At 31.2% G+C, this 16,577-nt stretch overlaps 2 protein-coding genes across 2 annotated transcripts; one reads left to right on the plus strand and one right to left on the minus strand.

Annotated features, from left to right (window-relative positions):
• The first annotated feature begins 1,404 nt into the window (after positions 1 to 1,404).
• On the plus strand, positions 1,405 to 9,174 carry LOC139529693 (uncharacterized). The gene is made up of 4 exons (XM_071325545.1): positions 1,405 to 2,266; positions 2,971 to 3,462; positions 5,380 to 6,469; positions 7,086 to 9,174. Exons 1-4 carry the CDS (start codon positions 1,643 to 1,645, stop codon positions 7,841 to 7,843), a joined length of 2,964 nt encoding a protein of 987 aa, XP_071181646.1. The 5' UTR covers positions 1,405 to 1,642; the 3' UTR covers positions 7,844 to 9,174.
• A 1,314-nt stretch (positions 9,175 to 10,488) lies between these two features.
• Positions 10,489 to 13,545, minus strand: LOC139529694 (probable ATP-dependent DNA helicase RecS). The gene is made up of 3 exons (XM_071325546.1): positions 12,607 to 13,545; positions 11,846 to 11,981; positions 10,489 to 11,170 (listed from the first exon to the last, which is right to left on the minus strand). Exons 1-3 carry the CDS (start codon positions 13,525 to 13,527, stop codon positions 10,614 to 10,616), a joined length of 1,614 nt encoding a protein of 537 aa, XP_071181647.1. The 5' UTR covers positions 13,528 to 13,545; the 3' UTR covers positions 10,489 to 10,613.
• Between the last annotated feature and the right edge of the window lie 3,032 nt (positions 13,546 to 16,577).

The raw sequence follows: 16,577 nt of genomic DNA on the forward strand, positions 1-16,577 counted from the left end.
TTTGATAACATATCATTTTACAATCATTCGGACCTAAATTTGGAATCATTGCATATTTTTCTAATGATCGAATCCATTGAGAATATTTTTCTGAATTTGAACCGTCAAAGCCGTTCAACTATCGAATTGACACCGTTTGCAGTTAATTTTTGAGTAAGACCTTGAACTTGTGTTGCTAAATTTTGAAAAAATAACCCTACATTAAATTCTTGTTCAGCCATTTTTTGAGAATATAATAATTAAGATTATCAAATAAAATATCACACGTACCTTAGTATTTTTCAGAATTCGTCCTGTCACGGTGCACCAAAAAGAGAGTGATTATAACAAGATGGAATTTGCTATAATTTTATTAACCTGCATAGGCCGATGTCCCCCATACAATAAAATACACAAGTATATATACAGAATATAAACAGTGTCAAGGTTTCTAGTAATTTGACCATTATAGTCTTAAATCAAGAGATACAGGGATGAATATCTATTAAGTTGTCACTAATTGACATGTTTTGACCAACCTGTAGATTGATGGTCAAAGAATGCACGTATGTCCGTGTTACAACTAATTGTAATTGCTATATATGTCACCACCTGGTCTGCATGTAAACATGTTATATGAAACCCAGTGGTCAATTGAACAACCTTTTACAAGGTCATGTTTTTCTTAATAGATATTCCCCTGTATTTATTTTATTCAATTTAATAAACATTTTGAGAATATATAATCATAAATATAAATATAAATATATATAATATATATTTATATATATATATTAAGCCCATCATATTGTCACACTAAAGAGGCTGACCATCGAAACAATCCAATGTCGTATACGTCCACTTTCAAACCGCAATTCCTGTCCATATGGAGTAGAAAGCCAAGTGACTAGTGCATCATAAAAACAACTGTATCCTTTTAATTGAGTAAAGCAAGGTTTACAGTCGTCAGTACCCATAACAAAATTATTCGGAATAAGAAACGAATAGTCTGTTCTTTCTTCACTCACATTCACCAATCTAAATAGACACATCACGTCTATATCACTCTTCATTTCTAAGCCTTCTGCCCTGCTACCACTAGTAATTAGTGCAAAGGTTTTCTTTTCTGTGAAATAATCTACTGTCGCCTAGAATTGCCGTCTTGCTTTTACAACTTCCGCTGATCCTATTGTCTCACACAAACAATGATAAAGTCTTCTGCAAATGTTTTTGAAAAATGACGCTTTCAGCGGCATGTTTCTATACTAGTGAACTGAACTTCCATTACATTTCTCTGCCTACCGCGCTGGGTTCGTATTTACTTTCCATTACATTTCTCCGTCTACCGCTGTTGGTTTCGTATTTACTATTTTAATTTAAACTGGAATTTGCTTTTATATGATTTCTCTGTAGTAATCAATAGCCTGGAAACCTGGCCCAATCATACTGCGTCGATAAGGCCAGGCGTAATACAATCCACGTGACTATGTTTCAGCGCTGATCAGGACTGAAGTTTTTCACGTGATTAATACACCGGATAAAGAAAATGCGCATGTCAGTATTTGTAAACAGAAAAAATGGCGGTAAATAACATAATGTGGAAAATTCTGATAAAGCTAATGTTAGCAGAGCCTGATAGATTAAAGACTTTGATTTATGTCTAATGAAGTACTGTAATATGTCAACATATGTTTTTTGTGTATTATTCGCGATCATCTTTACAGTCATGGGTCAGACGGAGAACTCGGACTTTCAAACACCAAGAAAATCGTCCACAGTGTGTTGTGTTTGTGGAGAAAAGCCAAGAGAAAAAAGAAATGTCGCCGGGAAAAATCGATCTGGTAAAAACGTTTCAGAACTTTTGTTAAAATATGGTGAGCTGAATGTATTAGAAGGGGTAATGTGTAGAATGTGCTATGAGAAACTTTTGAAAATAGACCAGCTAATTATTGACTTCAGACATAAATGCAAGACATCAAAACATGGAATTAAGAGATGCCTAAATACATCACCCTTGAAGGATGTAACAAATAACATTAGTTTTTTAAGTCCAATGATGTCAGACAGTGGAATTTTCATGTCACCAATATTAATGAACAATTCAATATCTACATCAATACCAATTTTGCCAATGACACCAGTACCGTCTCCATCAATAGATTCAGTTGTGAAATCAGAGTGTTTCGCTAAACCTAAACAAGTGAAAAGATCATTGTTAAATGATAGTGGGTTTACCGACAATTCAACAGAACATAGCTACAGCAAGCCTCTAAAGAATGATGTCAAGGTAATTATTATGTCCATGTTATTTTGTACATAATTTACGTGCATAGTTGGTACATTTGCACATCAGCATCTCAGTAGAAATAAAACTAATCTAATTTTGTTCACATATTATTCATGTTATATATACATTTATATACATATAAATTAGATATGATGCCATGGTATAAGTGCCAATGAGACAACTCTCCATCCAAGTCACAATGTATTCAAAGTTAACAATTATAGGTCAATACATTGTATATATGTCATTCATGAATGTATATTATTTTTAGATGAATATTTAACATGTTTAAAAGGGGACGTACATGTACATCATACATGTACATTGTATGTTCTCAAATCACATTTCTAGATATCCTTTTTTAAAGGACCAGTTTTACTATTATTTATATTGGACTCATTTTGTAGTACATGTACATGCACATGTATCCCACATTAATCATGTTAAGTTTATATATATATATATATATAATATACAAAAAAAATGTTTTCAATATTGCACGGTTACATGTACATACATACCTGGGAACAGTCAATATATTAGGTTTATACTGTACTATATATATATGTACAATTATGTACCTAAAATGTATATCATTCCAGCCGTCTTGTATAAAACATACATGTAGTATATTTTGAAATAACTAATATTAATAATAAGATATTTTATTTTGAAATAGAATTAATATCATTATTATTTTGTAGGCTCAAAAAACATCAACACCTTTAGTAAAGCAATCAGTGAAAACCTGTCCAAAAGCCAAGCCTGTTTTGTCTCAGTCTGAAAAGAACAATATTCTCCACTTGTTGAATTCAGGAGGTTATGTCAGTCATATAGCAGATGTACTTCTAAAAAACCAGCATTTTGTTGATTATTCCATCCAGCATCATGCAAAGGAAAGCTCAGATACATTGAAATCCATGAACAATCATAAGCATGGATTTATTAGTCAACTAATGAAGAAATCATATAGTGACATGTCAGCATTTTCTTGGGATAATATTTGTGAAGAATTTAAAGACAAACTGCCAGTATTGTCAAAAATGATTGAATTGACACTAAATATACATCAAAAGAAAGTTGTGCCTCGCATGGGAATGGTATATGCAATTCTTGCACAGACACATCACCAGAAGTTGAGTTTGGTTCAACGTATGACATCACTGTGTTTGCTTGACAACATTGCTGATCAAAAGGTAAATTATTTCTGTCTTCATATTTTCACATTTATTGCAAGTATTTATATAATTAAAATGACAATTTTTTTCAGCTGACAGCAGTTTTCTTTATCTTCTTTTACAACTATTGATATAAACATCGTATAAAGCAAGTGGAGTAACTATGGCCTTCAACAATGCACTAACTTGATGCAACACTGCATACATTTGTAAGAAGCAAAGAAATGATACTAAGCTTTAGATGTAAAAGTTAAACAAGAAAAATAATGACCCCATATGGGCATATTTAATTAATTTAAACATTTTATTAGAAAATGAATGGATTAAAATTTGAATAGCCTACTATAAAGCCGATGGCTACGTTTATATCCATCCTCTAACTCAATATGTATGAACTGGAATGCACAATTCAATTAGAAGTTAAAGTATGATTTACTGCAACTAAGGGCAATCAATAAATAACAGTATGTATAAACAAATATGAAATAAATGGATATGTTTATTATTTCTCTAGAACTTAGAAACTATTTGTAAGTATAATATAGTTTGTTGTTGTGACAAACACAATGTGTACCTGTCTTACATGTATCAATGTTATGTGTATTTTCTTCTTAGAATATAGTGCTATTTCTTCCTATTTCATGTATTTCTCTATGTGGTTATTGGGAACTTAGATAGATTTTTTTTTTAGCTTAGTCTACATTGTATATTTATATAATAACTTCATATATGTGTATAATGTAGCATATATATCCTAGCTTAGTGCTTACTATTTTTCTCTAGATGGCTTTTGTGTTTATATATTATCTACAGTCCAGGGCAATACTTATACAAATCATGTTAATTTGCCTGAAGATAAAATAATTTTATTCAGAATGCAAAGATACATGTACATGTTTTCCCTTCAACTTATCCTAAACCACGATTTAAGATTTACAGAATACATTTTATATGTAAATCAATTTTTGGATTAACAACAATTAGTATTTCTTTTGACATACTTTTTTTCTTTTATATATTAAATGTACATGCATGACATGCTGCATATGTACTGCATGATTTGCAAATTTTCAAAACATGTTTCATCTTTGGTCTGTTGAATATCTTCTAATTTATTGTACTTCCACTTATAATTAACTAAACATTAACAGATCGATTAAGATAAACCAAACTTTAATAAAAAAAAATCTGTAGCAAGTTTACAATGTCGCCCACACATTTATGTACATTTGTACCATCATCATGATCATGACCAACAACTATAATCACTTGTATAAGTATTGCTGGTGACAAATATAACTTTGCTTTTATACATGTTTGTAGTTACATGTACATAATAGGGTATGGCAAATTCCTATATATATGTCTATACACTGTATATAATATAGATATAATATGCATGATTACAATTAAGGTAAATAAGGGAGGATTCAGGAAATATAAAACATAGCACATACAAGAGGTGGCATCACTCTCACTTTTCATGCTTTTCAGAAGAATTCATATCTTTTTTTATAGCAAAACAACATCAAATTCAAATTAATGATTAATAAAAAGTTTATTACAATTAATTTACATTCAACTAAAATGACAGCCACATTACCAAGGTAAATGAATAATTTAAAATGAAATATATATTATCATGATTATTTGAATTCGCATTTGCCTATATAGCTAATAGTCATGATAGTATAATAGACATTCAGGATCTGTACATGTCTCGCTTTTAATTATCACAGTTTATTTAGGGGAAAGCTAATAAAATTACTGGTAAATACATCTGTATTTGGGTGTATATTTTATAAATAGATTTAATATTGAAGTCGTAATGAATGACTAATGCAGATTAAGAAAATACAAAATTTTTAATTCTGAAAATGAAAAAATTTCTGTATACATGTACATGTATTTATTGAATCAAAATTACTATTTCAGATCTATGACCGTCTTCATCCCCTTGGCTTGTGCATGAGCTACGAACAGTCCCATAATTTACTGCAAGAAATCGGACAAACCTACACAAACCAGATGTCAGCAGCTATGAAAGAAGGAAAACGTTTATGTTTAGTTGGTGACAATGTGAATTATGCAGTTGGCATTCGAGAGCAAAGAAAGGAAAACTGTGGAAAAACCAAGTTATTACACCACGCCTTTGCTAGTGTAGCTCTGTTGAATGATAGCAAATTTGATCATCTCTCCAAAATAAAACCACAACGTCCATGGACTGATCTTAAACTTGATGATTTCATAGTAAATGAAGAAGAGTACAAAAACATCCGACTAGACTATACAAAACATATTGTGAAAGCAGCCATTAAACATGTTCCATTCTTCAAAATCCTTGATGATGTGTTTGATGAGTCCAGCAAAATTAATGAAGAACAGTATAGAAAAACTTTAGTAATTCCTTTAGAAACTGTGCTGAAAAATGAGCAATATTATGCCGATGTTGTGGACATCATGGAACAACATGAAAATATAATTGAGAAAACTTTCCAAGATGCTGGAGTTACACTTACAGATAAAACTAAAATCCATACAGGAGGTGACCAATTAACGAGAGAGAGATATTCAGGCGCTAAAGTTTTAAGGGCAGCAGAAGCAAATGTTAAGCATCGTTTTGGACATTTAGGACCAATCACTTTTGAAATGTTCCATCTTGTGATGAACTTTCTGCAGGTTTTCTTTGATTTGCTTTATAAAGACAAAAGTGCAGGTGACATCGGAACTCTGAAATGTGAGATAAATCGGATAATGAGAACTCAAGTAAACTCTGATGTAAAGAATGCATATGATGCAGACAAAGACTTTGCGCTATCCTTCATCGAAGCGTACATTGTGGAACTTGTGACAGAGTTTTTTGGATTAGATGACCACCTTTCACAGCCAACAAAGAATATTCCACCAGAATTCACTACCAAAGAAGAAAAGAAACAATGGACTGTAGACACTTTTGGAAAGATGGTTGATGAATTTGTATGGCCCAAGCATAAACCAAAAAATCCAGTTGTTGACAAATCTGTTGGTAAGCTATTTCTTTGTACATGTATGACTAAATTTAATAGAACCCATACATGAAATAAGGTCACGAAGCATGACAAAGGTACATTTTTACATGTATGTTTTGATGACCACATCTTTTTTCAACAGCAGTGTAAATATGTAAATTTTATACTTTCAAGTTAAAAAATTTAATATCAGCATAGCATGTACTGTAAACATAAGAAGATACATGTATATATCATGTATATGATTGCCAATGAGAAAAATGGTATGATTTTTGGAATTTGCCAATGAGAAAATGGTATGATTTGTGGAATTTGCCAATGAGAAAAATGGTATGATTGCCAATGAGAAAACTTTCTCCGTCCGAGAGCTAAAGTATTAAAAATAAACATTACAGCCTTCAATAGGGAGCCTTGACTCAAATAGCAATGTGCATAAATACATGTACATATAATTCTTCTAATTACATGGTAATAAAAAATGTTAACTTCAGTTTGGTTGAACATAATTTATAACCCTATTGAACTGTCTGAGCTCTAGCATTACAAGCAAACATGTATATAAATATATCAAACTTAAAGAGAAAGGAAAGATGTAAATAAATCAATAAATATTTTTTTTATTTTTTTTTGCAGTGGTGGATGGTCAATTCATGAATTTGAAAGTGCGGCTTGCAAATGGAAAAGAAGTTCAAATAAGTCCACGACTGCCAGAAAAGAACAAAGAAACACCACCTGAAACAGATAAAGTGATGAACTATGGTCAGATGGTTCTGGAACTGGGATTGCTATTCAAAGAATTACTTGATGTTTGCAAGTCCCCTGACCAGAAGAAATTGTTGCGATTGTTGAAGCACAGCATGACTGTTTTCAAAGCAAAATCAAACAATAGCAAGTATGCTTTTGAAATACACAGGTTTTTGATACAACAAATCAGTACATTGTCGGAGAAAGAAGCTGCAGAAGTTGTACAAGGCATGTTTGTAAATACAACTGGCAAACCTGATGGACATATACCGGCAGATCTGCAGATGGAATATGTTGTTAAAACCATCAAAAAACATATTAAACATATGTATTCCAATAAATCCGAACAAAATATAGCAAACCATACAAAAGCTTTGTCAGGTGTAAGAGATATTGCCGAACATTTTGACAGTATTTCTGGTGTAATTGTTAGAAGCAAGAAGCATAAACATAAAGATGCTGCAGGTGATGAGCTGATGATGATTGGTGATCTGAGGAAATTGAGACCATTTAAATTTGAAGCCGGAAGATACCATTCAGCATTCCCGGATATAAATAAATCTGCTGTTGATAACTTGCCAAGAACTGATTACCATACTTGGATCACTACGCGTATCGTTACAAATGCAAATGATCTTGGTGACTAATATAATTTATGTTGTACCAAAATTCTAGAAAAAATAAACTTGTTTGCTGTTCACACAGATCATTAGATATACATGTACTATAGTCAGTAGTAGTGCTTTAATATATTTTAAAGAGATTCATGCAGCACTTTTTCTTTATGTATTCTGTTTATGTTTTTTTTAATGCCATTCATTAACAGTGAAAATGCCTATCTGATACTGTGAATGTAAGATAAAATCTCTCTAAATGAACACAAAGTGGGTTTTTTTACAATATGATTTTACTCCTGTAAATAGTGCTAATTCAACTTGGTGTCATGTTTTAATAAACAAAATTGTGTGACATGTATTTGGTTGTTTATGTAAATTTGATCATGTATATAATACATGTATGTATATGTAGTGCTACATGGAAGCTAGTTTTATTTTATTTATAAAGCTGTGTTTATAAGTTCATAGCTTTACTATGTCATATTATGACTAGTGCTTTGTTTGGTCATTATTTCAATTTCATTACAGTTTAGTGCTTTAATATAACATGTATTATTTCTTTCAACTTCAATATAAAGAAAATTCTGACAGAAAGCTCCCCTTGCAATTTCTTTATAACATTCTTGAAACATTTTCGATTCCATTTCAACATGTTTAAGATCATTTAGATAGTGCTAATGTCAAATCTTGTTTAAAGTTTATTTTCTTATATCACACATTTGGTTATTTCAACACTGTAATTTCAATCTTGTAAATAGTGCTCTTGCTTGTTTACAAAAATGTGTAATATATTGTTTTGAGAAGACATCTTGTAAATAGTGCTCCTGCTAGTCTACAAAAGTGTGTTATATATTGTTTTTAAAATGCAAATGTTTGGTTAAATTTAAAATGTGTGTGTAAATAGTTCCTTTGTGCATGTTGTGCATGACATTCAATGTACATGTGTGATATTATGTGTTGAGACAAAAGATGTTTTCATCTGTTTTTACCAGTTTAAGTCTGATATATATGTAAATAGTGCTCATCTCAAAAGTGAAAAAAGTTACAAGTATTTAGTGCAAAAAAGGTTATATTTTATAATTGTTTTGTGAGATGTACATGTATATATTTTAGCATATGTTATTTTGTTTTTCTTGTGCATGCTGTGGTTTTACATGTATATATAGTTTCTTTAAATGCAGCCTTTTAAGATTTTTGTATTTTATTGGAAGTTTTATGTAAAGAAATAAATGAAAGACAAATTAACTTAAAATTTCAACTTACAAAAAGGTTTAAATACAAATTAAACATGATCATATATAAGTGTATATGTATAGTGACAATTAATTGTATAAAGTTTGCCATTGAAATGTTTCTCAGATGTCTTAATTTATTGTGTAACTCTGTTTATGTTTGCAATTATGAAAACACTTATTTTGATGTTGTTACACTGAATCTCTTATGCATTAGATAAAGATTTAAAAAATTTCAGTTTGTTTAGTCTTGGTTCATAAACAGTATGATTGCCAATGAGACTTAAAAGACAAAGATGTTCACATTATCATCTCAAGTCACCCAACAGATGTGTTGTAAAGTCCACCTTCAATGTGCAAAATTTAACTATATTGTAAAACATATATACATGTATAAATAAACAATATATATATGCGATTGAAACTACCAGCAAATTATGCCTGTTTAGTTTGCCCACATGGTTTGAAAGGTCTAGAGTTGTAGTTTCATTTAATTTTGTTTTGTGAAAAAAAGGTTGAGGTGAAATGAAACCTACCATACAAATATTTACAGTAACACCGTACAATCATCATGATCATTCCAACCAAATATAGTTCACCATGTAAAAAAAGAACTTAACAAGAAAAAGTAAACTTTGATAAATGAACCATCAAAATTAGGTCAATATCAGACATTTACTGACAGATAAACATGTTGATAGATTAGAACATTGGTTTTCCAGTTCAATTATTTGACACTGTTCATTTTGGTGCTCTTTATAGCTTGGAATTTGGTGAGAGCATAGACTCCATGTTGTAGGTTGTACTTTGACCTATTATTCATTATTGCTAACCTTAAATACACTCATGTGACTTGGATGGAGAGTTGTGTCATTTGAAATCATACCACGTAATCTTATTTATATTGTACACATAACAAACATTCCACACATCAATTGCTTATAGTAATAAAAAAACAGACCATACAAGAAAACATAACTTTGACCACTGAACCATGAAAATGATGTCAAGGTCAGGTGACACACACCAATTGAACATGTACACCTGACAATCATTGAGATGTTCCAAACACCAAATATAGTAGACATAATGTTTTCTGCAGCATACACCACATGCTAGACAAAAACACCATGAGAAAAAAAAACAGACAACAAATTACAAAACACTACCAGTACTTTAAACAGTCACATGCAGGATTGACTGAAAACATCTTGAAAATAGAGAACACCAACTGCAAAACATTTTTGCATGTTTGTTATTCATTATATTCTGTTGATGAAACTTTAAGCTCTTGGGCATTTACAATGCATACTTTTGGTCTTAGGTGGAGAGCCGTCTCATTGGAAATCATACCACATCTTCTTATGCTTATATCTATCCATTAAAGTATACAAAAAAGCATAATCACTGAGCATAAATTTATTATTAACAATAAATTATCATTCTCAAAACAATGAATCATTACAATTCAAAAACATAGAAGTTTTTTTTATATTAGATATTTATACATGTAACAAGTAGCAAACAGGATAAAAATTGCAATATGTTCAAAACCATTAACATGTGCACTAACTATTCATATTCTGAACATGGTTCACTATCAGAGCAATATTTTCTGCAAAGCTGATGCTTAAATGTTGGTTTATACTTAAGACTTGTTCTTTAGTTTTAATTTCATGGACGCTGTTGATAACACTGTTCAATAAATCAGATGAGAGTCCAGTCTTTGGTATGTTTATTGGGAAACCTGTAGCTTCATTTTCTGCATCAAAGTACTGCTGGAGCATTGTTTTTAATATCTTCTTCTTATTCATAGCCAGCCTTGGCTTCTTTGGTTTTTTGGCCTCATAGTCATTTGAGTCGTCTGAATGCAGTGGTTCTTTGCATAACTCACAAATACATGCTAGTTCACAATTATCACAACAGTTATGATGAAGAACTGTTCTGTCAAAATGTACACCAAAGAAATCACTAAGAAATTTCCACCTACACTCAGAAGTCATTATAAAATCTTTCATTTTTGGTTCCAATGGCATATTGTTACCAATATCATAATTGTTGAAGTACATAATAGCAGAAGAATCTGTACCATTACGTCCCGCTCTTCCAACCTCTTGCATATAGGCTGAAAGAAAAATGACATATGTTAAATATACATACAATATAAAGATATGTACATGTACATGTACATGTACATGTATATGCTATACATCTATAATTGACCATGTATTATTGAATAAATATTTGAATTAAAAAATATTTATACAGGATATTTGCATTCAGTGCCTGACAAATATACCTTTTTTGTACACGTTAAGTTATTTTTAGTTCAGTATTTATGTCTAAAATACTTAAAACATAAACAACTTTGTATTAGTTTTCTTTTTCTCTCTCTCCTTTGTGTGTACTCAACATCTACATTTACTTGATAAATACACTTGTAGCCTGTTGTTCAATAGTTTGTTGGTGTAGTGCATGGCTCTATGAGTTTTTCATTTCTTGTATTGTGTGTAGACTCCGCATTGATTTTCATGTCTGAAATGTTTTGCACTGGTCATTTTGGGACTCTCTATACATTTGTTATTAGTTGCTGTTTGGTGTTAGCCATATGTTCTGTGTTGAAGGCTGTACTGTGATCTATATACCAGGTATAACTACATTGTGACTTTGGATAGAGGGTTGTCCCATTGGAACTCATACCACATCTTCGTATTTATATACATGTTTACAAATGAACAACATAGTTGCATAAGTACAATTTTTTTTGTGAATTAAACAACAGAATTGAGGATCAACTTACTTTCCAATGAATTAGGTACACCAAAATGAATTATTCTCCTTATATCTGGTGCATCAGTTCCCATGCTATATGCTTCTGTAGCAAACAAAAGTCTAAGAGAGTCACTTGACATCTGCTGGACAACATGTTGCTTCAACTGAAAAAGGAAAGTACAATACTTTAAACATTTTACAATAAATCTTCATTTTAATTAGTCTTCAAATAAAAGCATATTGAATTAAACTATACTTATGTTAATATTCCTGAATAAGCAATACATCTCTGTGATGCGATATTTTTTTTTACACAATGTTATGTAGAATGAATACCCATAAGCTTTTAATTTTAAGAATAAAGTAAAATTTTAAGGTTCACAATGGGAAGTTATCTCTTTGCAAACATTCCACACTTACAAGTAGTGGCTTCTTCTAAACAAAATCTTTTATAGTTTTTCATTGTAGTTTTCTAGTATACATGATGTACCTATAATAATTTCATCATGTACATGTACATTGTAATAAGCTTTCAATTTTTTCCAGTAAAGTGCACCGTAGAATGAGGGTTGACACTTAGTTTATAATTTTTTTCAAGTTTCACGAAATAACTTTAAATATGTTAGAAAATGCACATTATAATCAGTTAGAACCGGAAAGTAAAATATTATATTGTCTTAAAATCAGCATTGGTAAATATGTTCCTCAAACCAAAACACATATACTTTTAAACCATGTACACGTATTACAATTTACTAGTCTACACAAATTAAAATATTATTTGCTTACCTGTTCTGTTGATGGAGCATGGTACTGACTGACAAATGTCTTCATTGTTTCATCAACAGGTGTGCCATCATTTTCAGGAAGCATTGCTAACTGGTATCCTGCTGCACACCATTTCAGCTTGGAATATATGACTGTCTTTGGAAAACGGTCTTGTTTTTCTTTCAACTCTTTGATAATAGGCATGAGAACAGATTCATGAGAGTCTATCGAATTCTGTACTGGTCTTTTCTTGCAGGTTAGCTTAATATTGTCACGTACAATTGCAGTGCTTACAATTTTCAGGTTTTTGAGATGTAGGGTTTTCTTAATTGCCTCACAAGTCTGTTTTGTGGCTGTCCCAGTTAAAGCTAGCACCTTTGCATTTGGGAATGTTGATCGCAGCATTGAGAGTTTTTTATAATCTTTGCGAAAGTCTGCTCCCCATTTCTCTACACAATGAGCCTCATCTATAACAATAGCGGTGGACGTTTCCTGCCATGCTGCATTACTAAAAATGTCAATAATAACTTTATTCAGGAAATGTTCTGGATGTCCAATCACAAATTTAAATTTAGCACTAACGAATTTGCACAAATCACAGTCTAAAGACATAGAACAAGAATGTTTTTGGAGACGCTGCAACAATTCCGGCGAGACACAAATGGCCATACTGCCATATCTATCTAATTGTTCTGTGATGATTGAGTTTAAAGGGTTTATAATTAAAACTGATGATCGTAGATGCAGGTGAGCCAATGATTCAAATATCAAGGATTTGCCATAACTGGTTTTCAAACAAGCAATCACATCGGATTCTTTCAAATGTAACAAACAATCTACTTGCTTAGGTTTCAGGAATCTGTATTCAGTATTTCTGCAACTGTTGATTGTAAATAATGCATGCATTATGCGGATAATTTGTTGTAACTTCTCTATAAACATTGCATCGCACCGATTAACTATGGGAGGCGCCATGCGGTACCTCGAATTACCGGATAACAGTGTTATTATCCGAATAACTCATGTAATTAGCGAATAACTCTTCAAATATCAATATTAACACATTTAAGTGACTTTTAAACATATATTATTGAATAAAATTATATTAGAAGTGTATTTTATAACCTAAAAATAAAAAAAAAGTTGCAGGTAAGTTAATATTGATCATTATAAAATTATGGATATCGGTGTGTACTTCCAAGATGGCGACCAAGGAAAACGTAAGAAATGAAGAAAAGAAAGATTGCATATATGCCTTCAAAGGAAAACGCTATGAAAATATAGTATTAAATAATTTACTGTATATACAGAGAATTGTCTAATAATTGTTTTTCAGAAAGGATTTGAAAATTTAACCAGTACATCAAAGCAATGCAATTACTCCAATCACTAATTACTTTTCATAACAATTTACTCAACATTAAATAAAATGTAATTAAGAATTTTCACATATTCAATTCAAATCTAATCAAAAAATTATTATAATTGATTGTTTTAATAAAAACAAAGCTTCTGAATGGATGATTTTTATGTTTATTCTAATAAAATTTTCTCAAAACTAAATATAAGATTTTCATTGGCAAATATAAATGTTTTTACAAGTCACTTTAATTTTGTATAAAAAGCCATGAATACATGTGTGCTGTCTTCCATTTTCAAAATGGCTTTATATCCGTGTGTTCAATGTGATGAAGAATGTGTTGATTGCACCATTCAATGCAGTTGTTGTGATCGTTGGGTTCACAGTGCTTGTGTCCCAATGGATGATGCATTGTTATTGGCCTGGTCAGATGTGTCTCTAAAGTTCCTTTGTAAGGACTGTTGCTTTACAGACAACAAGTATGACATGGCCAAGGCGTTAGAAAGGTAAGTAATTTTCATACATACCTTTTATTATAAGCTATACAAATGCGAAATTGGGTTTTTTATATTATTAATAGAGAGTGAAACATGGTACAAGAAAAATAAAATAAAATATTTAATTTCAAAGAAGACAATCTTTCACCTAGTTTATTATATTTCATTTATTTCTTATTTCATTTAAAATGTATTTAATTTACTTAATTTAAATTACTAAAAAATCAGAATTAAAAATAATAAAATAATACTCAATTAATATTCTTCTAATATTAGTATTTACGTTTTTTTTATTGCTACTTTTATTTATTTTCATACATTGAATAATTTTAAAGTGATAATGAGTTAATTAGTTCCAATAAACAAAATAATCATTACCTCACACTTCTGTTAGATTGTTAATTGGGTTGTTGTTTACTGACACGTGCCCATTACATAATTAATCATTAAGAGATAATGAAATTATATTACAGTATGGACACTCTGCATTAAACAGGCTTGTGACTGTCTTGGTATACCAAGGCTGCATTACCAACACCAATAATTATAATAATGAAAAATAGAACACAAATAAATATTTACAACTATATACAATATGTACATCCTATGTTAGTTTTCTGTCAAAGGGTAATAATGTTCAATGTTTCACCAATAATTTTTGATTATTTAAAATAAAAAATTATTAAAAAAAGATATTTTAATAAAGTTAATTTGAGTTTTCCTGTTAAAAAAAGCTTTCTTCTGGCAAATTCTAATTTGTAAATTATAAAATATGTAAGAACTTTTGGATTATTTTAGTCATTCGATGTTAAAAAAAACCCTCTTCTTAAACAAAATACATTGCACGTGGAGTCATTGAGAAAATAGTTCAGTTCATTTCCTAACTTTGTTAATAAACCAACTGACCGACTTCCTCAAAGCTACTAAGAAGGCACGGTAACCCTCTTCAGTGAAATGTATCCCGTCACGAGCTTCGTATTCCACCCTATAAACATTAGTTGGCTTGAAATAATGTACAAAATGATTTTCAAGAGCTATGCTTTTCATCATTTTGTTCACTATCTCTCGGCGAACTGTATGCTCATCGGGAGTGCAATACCAAGGCCCGGACCGCTTCATAACTGACATGAATACCACTGATACTCCTCTCGAAAGACAAGCATAAATGAAAGTATTCATGTCTGATCTGAAGGCAGTCTCATCAAAAGAATATCTGTCACAATCATTGCTACCTATTTGACAAATAACCACATGTGGACTATAATGCACAAACAAGCCAGCCTCAATTGCTTCAGTTAATCTCTTGAACGTGGCACCAGGATAACCATGCATTTGAACAGAGACCTTCCCATGAGCATTAGACGGGTTCTCCCAGGTATGGGGTTTCCGCCTATTCTCACACAAACGTTTCTATTTAGAAGAAACACCAAAAAAATGATCACAACTGTATTGCGTTACTTTCTACAAATCAGAATTTTATATATATAGATATCTTATAAATAAGAATGATTATACAACATGTTATATATTTAAAATGAACATAAAAAAACACTGTATTGCGTTATTTCCTATAAATCTTTTCTATTATATAAGAAATTTTGTATATACAACTCGTCTAAACATCAACCCATTAATGTTAGATTAAATATACAAAGCACGATTCTCTATTTATAATGAACCTAAAAAGAACAATCACTCATCCAGAATGCAATCTATGTTGTAGATTGAGTGGTGTAATAGGTAGTAAGCCCAGAGATGTCAAACATACAACAAAATCTGAGAGTTTACTTCTACAGACATACGGTCAGGCCATGCCCGATCCCATCAACACAGGCTCATTCCGAAGCGTAAGAGATGAAGTTTCAACTGGTATACTCCGTAGATACCACCCAGTTGTGTTAGAAGAGTTGTATCCCGCTAAGATACCCGGTGATGGCAATTGTTTTTATAGAGCAGTTTCGCGCGCATTATCAGGCACAGAGGTTTACCATGCATTATTAAGAGTGTTGACCCTATTGGAAATTCTGAGCTTCCCTATGTTTTATGATAGTGCTCATACAAAGTTTGTGGATCTGGTCCAAGACAACAGAATAGTAGTTGCCGCATATTTACAACTGGCTCATGATGTTGGATGT

This window comes from Mytilus edulis, chromosome 7 (genome assembly GCF_963676685.1).
Source record: "Mytilus edulis chromosome 7, xbMytEdul2.2, whole genome shotgun sequence".
NCBI classification, from domain to species: domain Eukaryota; kingdom Metazoa; phylum Mollusca; class Bivalvia; order Mytilida; family Mytilidae; genus Mytilus; species Mytilus edulis.

Coding starts and splice junctions, on each gene's coding strand:
- LOC139529693 (XM_071325545.1), top strand. CDS start 1,643: ATGAAGTACTGTAATATGTCAACATATGTTTTTTGTGTATTATTCGCG. Junction 3,463..5,379: donor ACAACATTGCTGATCAAAAG/GTAAATTATTTC, acceptor TTACTATTTCAG/ATCTATGACCGTCTTCATCC. Junction 6,470..7,085: donor AGTTGTTGACAAATCTGTTG/GTAAGCTATTTC, acceptor TTTTTTTTGCAG/TGGTGGATGGTCAATTCATG.
- LOC139529694 (XM_071325546.1), bottom strand. CDS start 13,527: ATGTTTATAGAGAAGTTACAACAAATTATCCGCATAATGCATGCATTA. Junction 11,982..12,606: donor ATGCTCCATCAACAGAACAG/GTAAGCAAATAA, acceptor TTCCTTTTTCAG/TTGAAGCAACATGTTGTCCA. Junction 11,171..11,845: donor TGTACCTAATTCATTGGAAA/GTAAGTTGATCC, acceptor TTTTTCTTTCAG/CCTATATGCAAGAGGTTGGA.